We start from the raw sequence: 17,616 nt of genomic DNA, 5'->3' as shown, positions 1-17,616 counted from the left end.
ACATATGTATACCCTACAAATTAAACAGACTAACACTGAGAAACACTCAGACAGGCTTCTGCAAATATCCACACACGACCATGAAGCACACAGCCAGCACATGGACCCTGTTGAGACAGCGTTATTCACCCAACAGATCCATTGTGCCTTTGCTTACTCTTATGCACACATATGTCTAAGCACACACACACACACACACACACACACACAATGTGGTGAGGTACGTAGATGGCATAGCACTCCGATAATGGTTTCCATTGCTCTTTAATCCCAGAGAAAGGGAGAACACTCTTGCTTTCAGCAACATGAAAGAAGTATTTAGTATCCTCTCCTCTTTGAAAATAAAGACAAGGGTAATTCTTCTTTCTCTTTAGGAATGACTATCGAAAAAGAAAAGGGTCTTGCACACCGATCTTTCACGGGAAATTGATGTTACTGCACATGCCAGTTTAGTAAATAGTCATCTTCAACAAAATAAAAAGAAGATGTTAGTGCACATTCCTGTTTAGCACATACTCTTGTCTGCTGGAAATAGCATAGAGGAACTCTGGTAATGAGTGTGGTGGTGGTGGTGGTGGTGGGGTTGTCAGGTGCGATGACGAGCAGCATGGGGTAATGTATGTGGCGTCCGCACCGGCGGTAATGGTCACCAAGGTGCGACCTCTTAACAAGGCACCAGCGTGCTAGGAGCCCACCAAGTGTCAACCCCTCTGCAGAATGGACTCCCCTCTCCACACCACAACTTAGCCCACTCTTCCCATTCCCTCTTCTGCCATATCTCATGTTCTTTTGTTTCTCTCCTACTTTATTCTCCTCTCCTCTCCTCTCCTCGCCGACTTTCTAACAGTGTTCCCTCATTACTTCTACCTCAATGTGCTTGTGATGTGAATCAGACACCTCCACATTTGCCCCTCTCTCTCTTTCATTCTCTCGCTCTCCCCTTCTCCCCCTCTCTACCTTCCATCTTGCTTCTTTCTTTAATGCCATCTCTCGCCTGTTTACTCTGTTTTTCTGCATGGGCATTTTAGACACAAGATGTCTTAGAAGATGTTACATGCCCTGCTGCTAAAGTGAGTGCACGCTTATATTTACTCAGTGCTCTTATATTTATATTTAAGTGTCACATTTCTTTGTTAGTTTCTTTATTTCGACTGTACAGTCAAAGTGAAAGCTTTCTCTCTGTGTGGACCTGTATTTAACTGGAGGGCCCGGTAGTCCCTATGCGTTCCGAAGAATGCAGATGAGAGGAATGGATGTTTATTTTGTGACATGAAAAAAAATTTCAGATGTCTTGCCTGCTCTGATGTCTGTGTACAAACAGTTGTGGTGCTTTCTGTAATTAGTAAACATATTGTTTTGTTTGAGACAACAAGCTGGTGTTTGAAAGAAAGCTGTGTGAGTCATCGCACGTGTAAGTGAAGTTGTCCCCTTTCGGCATAGACTTCATAGACCCGAAACTTGCATCTTTAAAGGTGTTACATTTTCCACATCTTAATCAGTTAGGATGTGAGAAGAAGAAGGAAAAAAAACACGCTTTTCACTCTTTAGCTAGGCCTCCCTGAAAGGGCTTTTGTGTTGGGCTGTTTGTAGGATTGAATCTGTGAATCAATATGCTCGTGTTCAAGTGTTTATTTCCCACCGGAAAACAGCAAGCTGTTGTGATGTAGTGTTTACATGGATTACCATAATCTGTTTGCCTGTGAAATTAGCTCCTAAACAGCCTCGGAAAACATAAGAATAAAGCTTTACAAGAACTCCGCTCAGGGGATCTCGTGTGTGTGTGTGTGTGTGTGTGTGTGAAGGGGGGGGGGGGGGGTTGGCTTATGTTGCTTGGCACTGTTACAAAGCAATGATAACAGCAAGCTTACTAGAGAGAGAGAGAGAAACATGCCTACATTAAAGACTTTGTTTTTTATGAGAAGGTGAAGTCCTTGTGAGCTTCGTAAATTTGTGTATTTGTGCGTATGCGTGTGTGAGAGAGGGAGAGACAGAGTGTCTTTAGTCCACATTGGAACATAAATCAAAACAAACTTTCATACTTGGCTTTTTCCTGCTTGACTTCGCTTGTGTACTTTCAAAATTGATCTGCCTGGCTATCACGGAAATGTTTCTTTTGCGTCGGTCTCAGAAATGTGACGCCATCTCTTTTATATTTCCTCAGTTGCTTTCGCCCTTTAAACCCTCTTCCCTGTCCTGCAACTTTCCCCTCCCTCCTCCTATCCCTCCGCCCTCCATTCTGCATCCTTCCTCCTTCTCCACCCCCCCCCCCCCCCCCTTTTAATTTGGATGTTTTCTCTGCTCTCGGGGCAGTGCCTCTTCCAGCTTGTTTCATGTCAGGCAGTTCTGCTTTTTGATGTGGGCCCTCAACAGTTTTCCAGATGTCTCAGGCCATTTCCTCCCCAGCTGCCGCACCGCTCTGCGCAGGCCCAGGCGGGTCGGGCGTCCGGCAAGATCACCTGACATAAAACAAGAACATACAGCAGCAGCAGCTTCATGCGGGCAGTAATGCAGAACCGATGTGGCTCCTTTGCCGTGCCTTGGTCCGTCCCACTGCTCACTCGGCCTGTGAGAGTGTGTGTGTGTGTGTGTGTATGTGTATGAGGCATGACTCCAGGAGACTTGAACTAATAGCCAGCAATGAATTATATATCCAACAGAATGGGGAAGTGTGTATGGGGGTTTGAGCATGTATGTTTAGATACAGCCTAGCATGGGGCGTGTCAGTGTTGAAAGTTTATTCGGTCGTGCTCAAGTCTATTTGCTTTTTTGTCGAACTTTCAGACAAGCAGGGTATGGGGTTTGATTTCATGTTGGGTTGTTTGTGAACAGAGGTCCTGTTTTACATAGTTCCAAATGATATGTATCCATAGGTCACATGTGCAACACCCCATGTGTCTGGCCTAATGAGTTCTCAATAGCCTGGAGAACTGCAGTTTTCTCAGGAGCTTAGATGCTGAAATATTCATCATATCGCACTAAGCATATTCATTTACTCTTCACAGTTTTTTTTTCTTGCAGTAATCAGATGTGTTTCATACTTCACTTTTGAAACTCACACACACACACACACACACACACACACACACACACACACACACACACACACACAGGCATACCGCATTGCGTTTCAAGTTCACATTGGAACACCGCTGGTCAGTTCCAGCATCTGTAAAGAAAAAATATCACTTTGATTAATCAAACATGAGAATCCAGTAGTCTTAAGCCTTGGCTGCACCCATTCCTCCTCTCCTCTACCCTCCTCTCCTCTCCTCTCCTCTTCTCTCCAGTCCTCCTCTCCTCTCCATTCCTCCCTCCCTCCCTCTTGCTTTATCCCCTCTCTACCCTTTCCCTCTCTGAGTTTCTCTCCCTTTTTAAATCTCCCATTCTCCCCTTTGTCCATCTCTCTCTGTCTTTGTGGCAAAATTGTTCAGATTTGCTGCTTGTAATTATTTTGTACTGATCTATCCCTCAATATTTCTCTGTCGTTTGCTCCCTCTCTTCCCCGACTGTGGCAGTGTGTGTGTATGTGTTACTCTACACATTCATGTCCAGACCTCCTCTGAATGCAACCTCGCTGTTCGCTTTTAGCCTTGTCTCTATGTTTATCTGATAGAGCATTGGCTCCCATGGGCTCTGGCCAGGGAACAGGTGTAATATCATTGCCACCACACTAAATGAATTACTCTCCGCTGGCTCTGTTTCCGAGGGGGGTCTTTATCTCGCCACGACGCCCCTGTAAATTCTCCATTGGATGCTTCATCAGATTAAGTTACTTGACATGGCGTGTCATTTTCACTAACCTCTCACTGCTCGCACTCTTCCGTGACTGTGTACCACGCAGGAGTGGACTCAGCCGACTCGTTCTTGTGTTAACAACAGCTTGTCTGTGTGTTTGCCTGCCATTGATTTGCCCTATAAACAGTGTGCATAATATTGGTATCCTCAAGCCCTTTAAAACACACACTTTGATTGCGGGACTGATGTAAATATCGGAACAGCCTTTTGTCTGCGTACACAAACACAGATGACTTTTACAATCCACTGGGTCAGTCCCGGCTCAATTAGTTTAGTGCTTGTTTTGTTGACACCTTGGATGCTGATGACATGCAGGATTAGCACATGCACTTATTGCATGGGGTGTAGTGGATATCTTCTTTGCTTTTGGTCAACTAATGATGACTGAAGGCATTGGTTAGGGTCTTATTAGGGCATTTTGGTTAAACCCAAGGTGCTTCAGAGACGAACCTCATGCCAGTGGAGGATTCCGTTATAACAGGGTTTCCAAACAAATGAAATGCCCAGGGCTAGACTTTACGGCCATTAAGGCCAAAATCATCATCATTATCAACATCATCATCATCAGAGCCACTGAATCTGTGTGACCTACAGTTTCAAAATCCATCTTTTAAACATAAATACCTTTCTTAAGAATACCTCAGTGATTGTGCCAGGGACAAAAAGAAAAGGAAAATGAAAACATTACAACTCAGGAAGGGCATTTTTCCCTCCAGTCCTCAGAAACAACAGTAATTTCAGCCACCTGCTGAGTGGCCACGCCGAAGGGTCTGGATCGGGGTTAAATGTTAATCAGCCATGGCAGAAGCGTCGGGCATTAGCACGGCAATTTGCCAGCCAGAAATCTCAGGGACGTTGCTAATCAGCTTTGCGTGATCAGGCCCCATGTGCGTTTGCATGATAATGCCTCCATTATGCTCCAAAGCCGCTAATCAACTCACAGAAAAAGTGGAAATTCAGCGCCCCTGAGTTTCCTGATTCCTCTCTGCCTCGATCACTCCTCCTCCTTCTCCTCTTCATCCTCCTTCCATTTATGCTGCAACCCCCTTCCCACACACACACACACACATACACTTACATAGATGGAAATACAGGAACACACACACTCCCATACATACATGCAGAACATGAAACACACACCTTTTTTGGTCAAACAGCCCTCTTCTGCACACACACACACACACACACACACACACACACACACACACACACACACACACACACACACACACACACACACACTGTCTGTCTTGTATATGGATATTCAGACATTCCAACTATGCCCCTTTTGGTGATACACACGCAAACATATGCATGCACACACATACACACACGTCGGCATTGCAACTAACAATGATAGATAGAGATACATTTTGGGAAATTTGGGAAAGTCTGTTCTAATCTTTTTTTTTAAATACTGTCATTTAACAACTTTTGATTTTATCAATTTATTAAATGTTTTTCTTAAAACTGTATTTAAGTTTTAATATTGTCATTTAATTTCTTGTGTTTTTGTTTATTTGATTTTTTACGCCGCTTCCCTTCCTGCTCCTCGCGCCGGCCCCAGACTGCTGTGTGCACTGCATCCTGGCCTGCCTGTTCTGCGAGTTCCTGACGCTGTGCAACATGGTGGTGGCCCAGGCGTCCTGTGGAACCTGCACCTCAGAGGCCTGCTGCTGCTGCTGCTGCGCTGACGACCTGGGCGACGACTGCAACTGCCCCTGCGACATGGACTGCGGCATCATGGATGCCTGCTGTGAGTCCTCCGACTGCCTGGAGATATGCATGGAGTGCTGCGGCATCTGCTTCCCCACATAAGAGTGCGCGGGTCCAGGGAAGGGGGACCGGAGATGTGGCCGCCTCATTCTCTGCACACCCACCAACTGACACAGCCATTGGCTACTATACATATGGGAGAAGACAGAGAGATGGAGACAAAATGTGTGTGTTTGTGTGTGTGTGTGAGTGTGTAAGTGTGTATACATATCTGTGTTTATGTGCCTTTATGCATGTGTCCGTCCGTGTGTGTGCAAGTGTACACATATCTGTGTTTATATGCCTTTATGTGTGTGTGAGTGTATGTGATCACAGTTTAGTCTTGATCTAGAAAACCATCTTGTTGAAACATTTCCCAGTGCGCTCTCCATCAGTGCAGCCAAGCAAAGGACTGATTTGATACATGATATCAGTATACTCAAAGTATAGGAAAAACACATAAAAGTTGCTTTAATGTTGTACATCAAATATGCTATCTAATGCTTAACACCTTATATTGACTTACATTCCGTTCTCCGTTCTTTTGCTGTCATTTCAACGGAATCATTTCGGGAAGTTCTACCGATTCTACCTGCAGTGCCAAAGGACTCCCATGGAACCTTTGTTTTGTTGATCTATGAAATATCTGTGATATTCAGTTGTTCACTAACTTACTTGTACACACTAGTTGAAGCCTTCTTTTCCTAAATGGCACTGTCACAGACTGTTGACAGGTCACCTTTAAGAATTCATGGCCATGAGGGCCTCCTTTTAATTGATGGCTGTGGATTCATCAGCCTGATAACTTCCTTGTATTTTTTGACTGTTGCTAAAGCTGATAAGAAAATCAATCATGTTTAATGAGATTTTGTCAAACTACTCTTAAGTCTACTGTAAGCTTTTAATAGCTAGTAATAGACAGCATCAAACTGATACCAAATTGAGGACCACACAAGCAATCCTTTATGCCAGATAATTCAGCATCTCCAACACTACCAATATATAGTATGAGCCCTTTTCTGTAATCACTATCTGTACTGAATTAAAATGCTGGCCTTAGGACTCAATGAGATATGTTAACCCCATTGGTATCTATAGTAACGCCCCATATGCATCCCTTATTAGAATTTCTCAAAAATGTACTTTACATTTTCATAATTTTTCCCTTGGATTGACTAACTATTTTTGTCTTTCCCACAGTCATCAAAAGTCATTTTTATAGAGGTTAAGAAACGATATTGCTGTGTCAATAGTTGTTCATGCACTTTAACCTGCAGTATTAAAATGTTTGTAGTGCTATTCCAAAAAAAGGTGGATGCAAACTCAGAATGTATGTATTTCCAAAGCTGCCTAAGGGGTGACCTATAGTCTGATTCCAATACATATGTTATTGGATCATTTCAGCATAATGAGGGGGATAATCAATTTTGTTTTAAGTACAAATCAGTCATTAAGTTATAGTTAGATTTCCTCCACAAAGGTGTTTTCCGTGTCTTTGGTGTACTTTGTTGCTTTTTTGTTGACTGCCATATTCTCATGCTCACTAACCAGCTAGAACAAAAAAACAAAGTCTTTGGGTGATTCTCGTTGCATAACTGACACACACCGCTACGTAAAGTACACATGGCACCCCTGCCTCTCTCACTAATGAAATGCTTTCAGCAGACAGATGTAGGGAAGGAAGTGGTTAGGCAATTAATGGGTGGCGATGGAGCAGGATGAGCTCGCAATTGTGCGCTTTTTTTTTTTGTCAATTTCATTTTCATATGCAAGATATGTGAAATCCTCTGCAATTCCATGAAAATGGAATCCATAGGACCTTGTTACTGGAGAATGAGAATGACTGACTGGTCTTGGATCATTACTGCAATGCCAATCATTTTAGTGAAACTTCATTTTTTTTAAGTCAGATATTATCCTTGCTGTGGACAGTGTCACTTCCAAAAGGTTGATATGGCCATCCATTCCCAGTAGATGTTTAGATAATGACATATATAACTCTCCATCTGTAGCTTAACTGTGTCTGTATTCTGTCTTTTAAGTTTATCAGAAAAGTATTTTTTTACGTTAAGTGCATTTACTGGATCAACCAAAAGTGATGCCTGGGAAAATATTGGAATTAGCTTTTATTTCTTAACCAGACACATTGCTGTTTTGTTCAAGTACAACACTCTTGATAGTAATATGATTTGTAGTCATCAACATATTACTAGGCATATCATATTCTGGATTCTCTTCATTAGAGTATAATACCATTAGGTATTTTGACCTAATAAGGAAACATTAAGATGGTTACTGGAAACAACCAATTTAATACAGGGTTGGACAGAACGGATTTTTTTATGAATATTATACTGTTAAAATAGTCATTTGTTGTCATTGTGAAATTATTTACTTTGTATTTTTTTGACTGAGTTTTAGAGCTTTTTTCTAGCCCTTATTAGGTGATGCAGACATTTCTTACAAAAGTCGTCACTTCTCTGTCAGCCATTTAATGTGCCATGTATTTGGGAGAAAACTGTTTTCTTTTTCTATTTTCAGTTGTGTCCAGTCTTCCCCTTTCAGATCTACTCTCCCTTTAGCTCAGCCGCTGATAAAAACTGAAAACAGCATGTGAATTCAGTGCACAAAACGTCTTGCACTCCAATGGACAATTTAGATTTCCCCCATAGGAGAGATCTTAGAGTTTCCATTTAGAACTCTCTGTTGATAAAGGGTTCAGACTAATTTGGCATTCAGCATTTAGCCTTTTTCAAATTATTTTACACCCTGAAGAACCCTTTTTGCAAACAATGTGTTGTATGTTTGAAAAAAAGAAAAAACGTTGTACTTAAACAATCATTTTTGGACTTTTTTTTGTTTTAAGAGCTTAAAGATTTTTTTTTATCATAGAGTAGATTTTCAGGAAGAAGGCTCTTCTCTCCTGGTGTGGTTCATTCATTACAGCTCAACCAGTCCTACTGGAAACCATGGGAGATGCTTCTGGTAGAGAAATATTCAACAGGAATAATGTGAAGATATTCTTGATTTTTCAGAGCATTGCATATAACAGTTCTTGTGTGTATCTACTTTTTCTCTCTCCAAAAGAAAGGAATATTTAATTCTCTGTGCACAACTTGATCTCATTTCCTCAGCATACTGTATATCAACCCTGTTGTCCATGAGGTAGATCACTATGGTCTTAATAAACCGTGAAAATACATGTAATCCAGTTCTCTTTGTTCTGTCCGTGCAATATCTCTCCATGACTGTCACATAGCACATACTCTAAATCAGTATGTCTTCCACCTGAAGCACGCTTTGTTTCCTGTGTTTGATCTGTCATTCCAACTGTCACGGTTAGTGTTTGCTTCTATATCTTAGTACAGGAAAGTGACGCCGCTGGGGAAGGAATGAGTTTCGTACTGTATTGGAAGTGGAGACACCGCTGTAGATTCTAGATTCTCACATATCCACTCACATACATTGGACATACAGACACATTATTGGTTTGAGATTGAAGTGGCTCTCTATAGTCCCTCTCCATCGTGCTGTAGTTGCTCCTCCTCTGGCCGCTCTTGGTGGAGAAGATGTCTCTGATGTGGTGCTTGACACCAGCACACAGAGCGCATAGCTGGGGGTGTGAGCCGCAGGTCTCCATTTTGGTCAATCTGAGTGGAGAGGAGGAAAAGATAATGGATAGAGAGATGAAGGGATGAGGCAGACATGAAGAGAGGAGAGGATGGGATAAGGAGGAGAGCAATAGAGAAGAACACATGGCAAGGTTGGACAGGAGGAGGAGAGGAGGAGCTTCTAGTTGATCGTGTCCTGTACGATCTCTGTTAGGATGTCTTGTAACGTCGCCATGGCATCCTGAACACAGCAACATGGCCGTCCGACACAAGGCAGGGGTATGGGGTTGAACCGGACTATAGCCCTCCCGCAGAGCAGCGACAAACTCTGACCTTTGGCAGAGATCCCCCGTTAACCTCTTAATTAACTCCCCCCCCCTTTCCCCATCTTCACCCCCTCCTGGCCCTCCTGCTGATGCTGAGACCTTCTCTGTCTCTCTCCTTTTTCCCTTTTGTTATTTTCTACCCTGCCATACTTCTCACACTGGATTTTACCGTCTGATTGCACTAATGGATCTGGGCCATATTGGCATGGTTGTCATAATCACACGGGAACATTCTTAGCTTACATGATCAGCCCCCCCCCCCCTTTCTCCTCTCAATAATAAGAGAACGGACGGTGGAACTGGGTGGCAGAAGGAAAACTTCAGTTAAGTGTTCGCTGACCTTTTCACAAAGTCACTCACCTTTTCTCTCCTTCAATCAATCCCCGACAGCTCTCCACTGTGTGCCAGCACTTGTAATGTCACAATTAAGGAGGTGTCATTCTTTTTCTCTATCTCTCTTCTCTGTCCCTCTCTTTCTTTCTTTGTCCCTACATCTCCTCTCTCTTTCGCTCTCTATCTGTCTTGACACACACACAGATATATTTGCATGTATGTATATGTGGAGGGTGGAGAGCATATGTGGTGCTCAGAGGACCTCAGGTCATTTCACTTACAATATTAAATAAGTCATTAGGGGGCCATGGACACACTGGTGGCCACCTCCTCACCAACTCCCCCCGGCCCTCTCTCATCTCTCTCTCTCTCTCTCTCTCTCTTTCCCTCTCTCTTTCTCTTTCTCTATTCTGTCTCACTCTCTCTCTGAAAATGAATATCTGCTGCCCTTAGCCGTGGGATCAAATTACCACATATTTTCCCACCCATCTCACTCCCGTGCACTCACCCATTTTTATCAGAAGTTATTTTAAATGTGATTCTAAAATGGATTCCATCCAGTGACGACCTTGTAGATTGTTGCAACGTAGATCCTCTTTTGAAATGACAGTAAACAATTTGTACATGAAATAAATAATTCAAAACAATAATGAAGTTGCCATGGCATTGTGGGGATACAAAACCGTAAGGCATGCCTTTATGTATTAAAACAGACACACAGACAAGCAAAAGTGACATTTTGGAAGGGGGTGGTTGTTACGAGCCACACAGCGTGAGGACATTACAGCCTCATCAGTCCCTGATGAGAACTGTGCTGCAGTGTGTGTGTGTGTGTGTGCTTCTGCCCCCCCCCCCCACCCCACACACACACATGTGCGGAGGAAAGGGCTTGTTCCTCCTCTTACTGTCCAGGAACCACAGCCTGACATACTATGCATAATGCAACACTGTCCTTTCTTCTCATCCGTGCCAAAGTTTGATGGACTCTCTCACTGTTGACCGGGGCCCTTGTATTAAATAAATGGGAGGGGATCTTTGACTTGCATTAGTAGAAAAGGATGGTAGCAGTGTGTGTGTGTCAGAATAATGGAAGAACAGTGTTGAAGGATGGTGGAGGGAGTGTGTGTGTGTGTGTGTGTGTGTGTGTGTGTGTGTGTGTGTGTTGGGGCGGGTGGGGTGGTTGTTGAGAGTTCAGGTAATGTCACTCTCAATTAATCCACCCAGGTAGTCACCCCATTAACGGTGCCACATGACAGTGCGGCGAGCTATGCAGATGAGATCATTACCTGGAACACTTAATTGACTTTGACAAAGGACTGGAATGGCTGGTGCTTGACAGGCCTTCTTGTATGTTGTTATTTGTTTTACTCCTGCAATTAGAGGAGGACGTCTTCAATAGATATCCGGTATTAAAAAATGAAACGTGCTGATAAAATAATCTGAAATAAAAATAATCTATTTTTTATCTGGTATATTAATCTCTATGTTGATTATTCATATAATAATTTGATATTTTTGTAAAAAAAAAATGTATCGTAATCTTCCTCCCAAAAGGACACAAAATGCAGCAAAGACACCAGGTTTCTTCTGTGAATGTACAATTTTTTTCTTCTTCATAGCAACAAGGATGAATTCATACAATAATACAGCACCTGTTTTGGGTGGTAATGCCATGGCAATGTAAAAGTGGCAGCCAAGTACCAGGGCAACACGACAATCACATCAAAGTGACTGTCCATCAGGCTTTTCAAAGGCAAGTGCAGACAACACCACACATAATCTACAATGAGAGATGGGCTGTGTGTACTTTTCCTTAGTGTTCAACCTTTCCCTTCCCCTCTCCCTCTCTCTCTGTCTGTGTGTGTGCGTGTGAGTGTCTGTGAAAGAGAGCGCACGTGTAATGCTCTTAAGGTCACGGCAACACAAAGCAGTACGTATAGAAATGCGTGTTGGGGTGGCCTCGGGTCAGCCAGGGCAATAGAAACATCAGACATCAACTCTTCTTTTCTCTCCGTTTCTTCTCCTATTCGCTGCTCATGGCGCAACCAACCATGGTGGAGGCAAATTGAGTAGGACGTGCCAAGCGGGGGAAAAAAAAGACCTGTTTATTTGCTTGTATTCGCTCCTTGAGCTATAAATTAGATGTCACCATCGCTCCATGTCATGTTCTGATAGGGGGGTGTTGAGGGTGGCAGAACGCTGGTTTGATTGTTTGCTCTTAACATCACTTAAATGAAGGAGGCCTTGCAGGCCCCAGGAATCATGTTGACAGATTGACAGTCGCGCTCCAAGCGCCACTTTGATAAATATCAAGGTATTTACGAGAGTCGTGCGATCGTTCTTCATTTGAAATACGCTCAAGCCAAAATACACAAAGCCAACCTAAAATGGTTTTATGTGAATGAGATGTTTATGCATGTCAATTCACATCGTACAATAGATCTCTTTTCTTTTTTTTTCTTTAAAAGTGAAATGCAAAATGAAAATAAAAATAGAAAAGGAAAACATGTCTGGTTGAAGTGAAAAAAAAGAATACATTTAAAGAAAAGCAATGCTCTTTCTTGTTTTGATTCTCCAAGCAGAGAGATGAATGATATTTGTGTGTGTGTGTGTGTGTGTGTGTTTGTGTGTGTGTGCGTGTGTGCGTGTTTGTCTCGCTGCTTACCCAGCGCAAGGCGGATGTATCTAGAGTTTAGTTGTTAAGAGGCTGAGCGCTAGTTTACCTCCTATCATGCAGAAAGCTCAGTACAGAGGATAAAATGCTTCAATACCAGCAGCAATAGGCCTCCTGGTTCCCCTTCACATTTACTCAGCCTGACTGACAAGCGAGGCCTCATTTACACACAAACACAGACACACACAAACACAGACACACACACGCATACACACACATGCACACACACAGCAACAGCAACACATACACACAAACACACAAAAATGAGTGTGTGAATGTGCGTTCATATGAACAATTCCTGCAGAGTGTATCGTGTATCACAGCAACTATAAAAAGACATGGTGGGGCTGACACCGATGCCAGACAACAAAACTCTTTTCTACACAACAACAAAATGCACCACCCAGTCTATTTAGAAATACACCGTGACAGTCACATTTAAAATAGTAACAGTTCAAATATTTCAACCCAAAGAATGCTATTTAGCCAATAAAGAGCTTTTCACACTTTTCAGAAAGTCCTAGCTGAGTCCATTCTCTTGGCCATGTGTCTGTGTGTGCCTGTGTGTATTAGGTAGCTGTGTGAAACTTCCTCCCCTCTCTCCGCATCCTCTACTCACTCTTTCACACAGCTGTGTGTCTGCTGGCATCTTCTTTCATCAGCTGCTCTTAATTGTGTTGTCTGCAGACGGCAGTCTCGTCCCTGTTTGTCTGTCTGTTTACGCTTCGCTCAGTGCCTTCTGCATCTGCTGCCTGGTACCAGCTTGGTAAGCAGGTTTGTTGTTTGTGTGTGTGTCTGTGTTTGTGTTTATTTGTACGCAAGCTCATCACATCTCAGGATTTGCTTCGTTGTGCCGTGCCACAGGGAATAAGTTGGAAAAGTTTTGCAGGTGTGCGTTTCAAGACACCTGCGAGCTGTGGGACTCCTGTGGGACTGGGACTGGCTGTTTACCTTCACAGACAGACACACACACAAACACACACACACGCACACACACACGCACATACACACACGCACACACACACACAAACACACACGCATATGCACACGCTCACACACACGCACACGCACACGCACAGGCACACACACACACAAACACACACGCACAATGCACGCACACACAAACACACACATACACACACACACACACGCACCCACAAATACATATATATATATACAGTATAGAGAGAGAGAGAGGGGTGTAGATACAGATATAGATAGATATACAACACACAAACACACACACACACACATCCTGCATTTTGTTTGTCTGAAATGTTCAAAGCCTTTTAACACTATGCCATAAGCGTAGTGAAAAAACTCTTGTTAGTGTTTGACGATAAGACCTGTGGACTCGTAGCATACATGTCTGTCTGTGCTGCTTCCACTCGCCACAGAAAACTCAAAACACAGAAAGTGTCACACCTCGTTACATCATTTCAGCTTCCTGTTCCATAGGCTAAACACAGAGAATTGCCAAATAAGGCTTCAGATCGAATCTCTCTGCCTTGCATACAACATATGCCAGGAGTGAGTCCCCCCCCCCCCCAATTTGCCCTGCAGACATTAGCGTTCGATACAAGACACACAACGAACGTCTTTCCTTTTAACTGCCTTCCCTTACCAACCCCGACCCCCCCCCCCCCCCCCCCCCCCCCCCCCCCACACACACACACATGCACGCACATATGCACACCCTAACACACATACACGCACCCCAACCTCTCCTCGCCTCTTCCCCTTCAAATCAAATGTGCTGAGCGAAGAAGACAGAGAGGTGGTATGCTGTGCGGGAGTGGGTGGTTGTCTATGTGTGTGTGTTGGTGGGGGGGGGCATTATTCATGACTGTACTTCCAGGTTAAAAATGTATATGCAAATGCGTCACATTAGAGCATGCACAGGTTGTTAATAAATTAACACGTGGCAGAAATAATTCGGCGTAGCGCGATGATTTCTCCGAGCCGGCCTGTCAGCCGTGCCATTGTTCTGCCGAGAAATGCAACGCTCAGATGGCAACGCAGTCAGTGAACTGTGATGTTTTTTTCCGTGTACCGTCTTTTAACTCTGAGGTTGCTGGCACAAATGCATGTGGGTGTGACTGTGTGTGTGTGTGTGTGTGTGTGTGTGTTTTACTGTCACACTGTGAAGCTTTGGGTTCATTAATAGGATGAGGAGCTGGAGAAACATCACTTCACCCTGACACAATTGAAGGAAGCGTGATTTTTGTTTGGAATTAAACGGAAAATCACACATACACCGCTCATTAAAAGGAAGGGCATTTTGGATAGATTTTAATTTGGGTTTGGAAGTGTTTGCACTGAACAGTTAAACAGAAAGTTCTGTTTTAGTTGTGGTGCTGTGTCCTTACTTTTGTGCTTCGTCCAGTCATACATCTCTCTCTTGCTCTCTCCCTCTATCTCTCTCTCTCTCTATCTCTCTGTCTATCGTTTGCTCTGTTCACTTTCTCTTCCCTTCTCTTGCTTTCATTCTGTCTTGCCCAGATTTGAGATTTGCACAGACTGATCATGCAGCGGGCCTCATCTGACAGTCTGTTTGTGTAGTTCTCGTCTCCGAAATGTTCAACGTCAAGTGACTAGCACTAAGTTTTAATAAGCCCCATTTGTTCAGTGCCCTGTTCAAACACTCCTCCCCAGCGTAGTGTGTACTCTAACACAGGGGGCCCTATCTTTTAATTAAGGCCTAAGCTAATGTGCCACTTAATAGACTAATCGTGCCATTTTGTTTTCTCTCATTTATTAAAAAATGGTCTGCGTGATTTTCGTGTCGGCGTTGGCCTGGCTGCCATTAAGGCAGAGGGACGCACCACAGTATAGTCGGGAGCGTACAACACATTTTACTTTCTTTGGAGAAGAAGAAAAAAATTAGACAGTCAACCTTTCAGACCAGACAACCTTTGTGTGTGTGTGTGTGTGAGTGTATGTGTGTGTGTGTGTGTGTGTGTGTGTGTGTGTGTGTTTGTGTGTGTGTGTGTGTGTGTGTGTGTGTGTGTGTGTGTGTGTGTGTGTGTGTGTTTGTGATTGTGTGTGTGTGTGTGTCTATGTGTTTGCGTGTGAGTGAGTGTGTTCTTTTGTCTTCATTATCAGAATGTGTGATTTTTGACACACAAACGGGAGGAGGGAGAAACCTGAGAAAATGAGTGTGGGTGTCAGTGTACTTGTTTAACAGATTTAAAGCTGAGAGGGCACACTACAGGGTGTGTGTGTCTCTGTGTGTGTGTGTGTGTGTGTGTGTGTGTGTGTGTGTGTGTGTGTGTGTGTGTGTGTGTGTGTGTGTGTGTGTGTGTGTGTGTGTGTGTGTGTGTGTGTGTGTGCCAGCAGAGCCTCACAGCTGGCTTCTAGAAGCAAAGAGTCTCTCTGCTGTGCTCTGTTTTTGCGATGAAAACAAAAGGCTGATTCAAGAGTAACTTTTTCCAGTGTCAGCGCCAAGCTCTCTGGGTATCGGACCCCTCTCTGGTGTGTCCACCGCTCCGTACAGAAAGGTGTGTTGGTGTTTACGTGCGGAGATACCTGATACACACCCACACGAGTGACCTGACGCTGCAAAAATGACAACTTAACCAATTAGTATTTTGACTGCAAGCTGTTTTTTTCACACAGAAGGTTTCTTATACAATTCAACCTCTTATATTCTCCTTTTGGTCTTTTTTTACTTTGTATGTCCTCTTGTTGTTGTTGTTGTTTGTTGTTGTGGAAAGTGCCTTAAGAGAAGAAAGCGGGCAGAGCCTCTCCCTTGCAGTACATGACAGTGAGCGGTGAAGACTCCCGAGTCAGGCCACGACAGGCAGACGCTGGTGATCAAATGGAAAAGCTGTGTCAGCATCTAAAGGCCGTGTGATAGGACAGCGCCGTGGAAGGTCCCGGTAAACAATGAGTCATCACCATGGTGCTGAAGCCTGTAGAAGGGAAGGAAGGCAGACCTCCTGTCTGAAACACTCACAGGGAAAGCAGCCAAGACAATCAGGCCTCTGTTTGCAAGGCCTGGGCTGCTAGAACAACACTCACACACACACAGATGTTCAACTCACACACACACACACACACACACACACACACACACACACACACACACACAAATGCACACACACATACAGGCCCACCACAATGTCACACACACACACACACACAAACATGCAGTGGAACTATGGAGCGCATATGTAGTCTGTAGTCCAAACATGCCAGAACACACACTAAAAGACGTATACCATGCCTCTGAGCAAAGCCCTTTCCGCAAACACAAATACCCACTTATTACACACACACACACACACACACATGTGCAGCCACAAACACAGTGACTATTTTTCCATGGTCAGCTCTCTCCCACGAATAAAAAAAAACGTACATGCATTCACACATGGCGAGAAACAGAGTATCATGTCCCAGGACAGCACACAGGCACAATATGGAGTGGCAAGTGGAACAAACCTTTTGTCCGCCAAAAACACAAACGCCATCCCTTCTGTCTAGAACAATACAACGACAAAAGACTGGATACAATCCCGTCATTTAACACCATACAATGCAAACAAATATCTTAATTACTGAAAAACAGAGGATACCAGATATTTAAACATATGCTCATCTTACAGCAGCATGTGGTCATATAAAGTGTACACATTACACATGCCCATGTATACACGAGTTCATAAATAATGTGTACAGCTAAGACACATGCGAACAGACAGAAGCACGCCTGCATGCGCTAACAAACGCTAACACACCAACAACGACACACAAAGAACCTGATAAATAATTAAACCTCCTGCGGAGGGACTCCGAACCGCTGTGATACATTAATTGGGCGAAATTAGCATGAATTAAAGCAAATAAGGGTAACATGTGATTTATTAGTTATCAAGCGTAGTTTAGCGCTGGAAAGATTCCGATTTCCCCCATGATTGCTTTAACAGCCATAATGCTTTTCTTAATTTTCTCTGTGGAAAATCAATTTTTTTCAGAGCTCATTAACCATCAATATGTTACAATGCCGCTCCCCTGAGTACCTTGGCTACAGACGAGAGGGAAAAAAAGAAAGAGAGAGAGAAAAACATTATGCAAATGGCTGCCAGTGTGTTCTCAGTATGTAAATAGATACTAACAC

General features: G+C 43.6%; 1 protein-coding gene across 1 annotated transcript in view; it reads left to right on the top strand.

The window, feature by feature from the left end:
• mdfic (MyoD family inhibitor domain containing) overlaps window positions 1-8,657 on the top strand; it is a 28,702-nt gene extending 20,045 nt beyond the window's left edge. Inside the window, exon 5 of the mRNA XM_080851605.1 lies at window positions 5,363-8,657. Within this exon, the coding sequence (XP_080707731.1) occupies window positions 5,363-5,613 (251 nt within the window). The 3' untranslated portion in view covers window positions 5,614-8,657. The remainder of the gene's footprint in view (window positions 1-5,362) is intronic.
• The last annotated feature ends 8,959 nt before the right edge of the window (window positions 8,658-17,616 follow it).

Source organism: Sprattus sprattus (genome assembly GCF_963457725.1).
Source record: "Sprattus sprattus genome assembly, chromosome: 14".
Classification (NCBI taxonomy): domain Eukaryota; kingdom Metazoa; phylum Chordata; class Actinopteri; order Clupeiformes; family Clupeidae; genus Sprattus; species Sprattus sprattus.
Note: the sequence above shows the minus strand (reverse complement) of the source record. Positions and strands in the feature narration are given on the sequence as shown.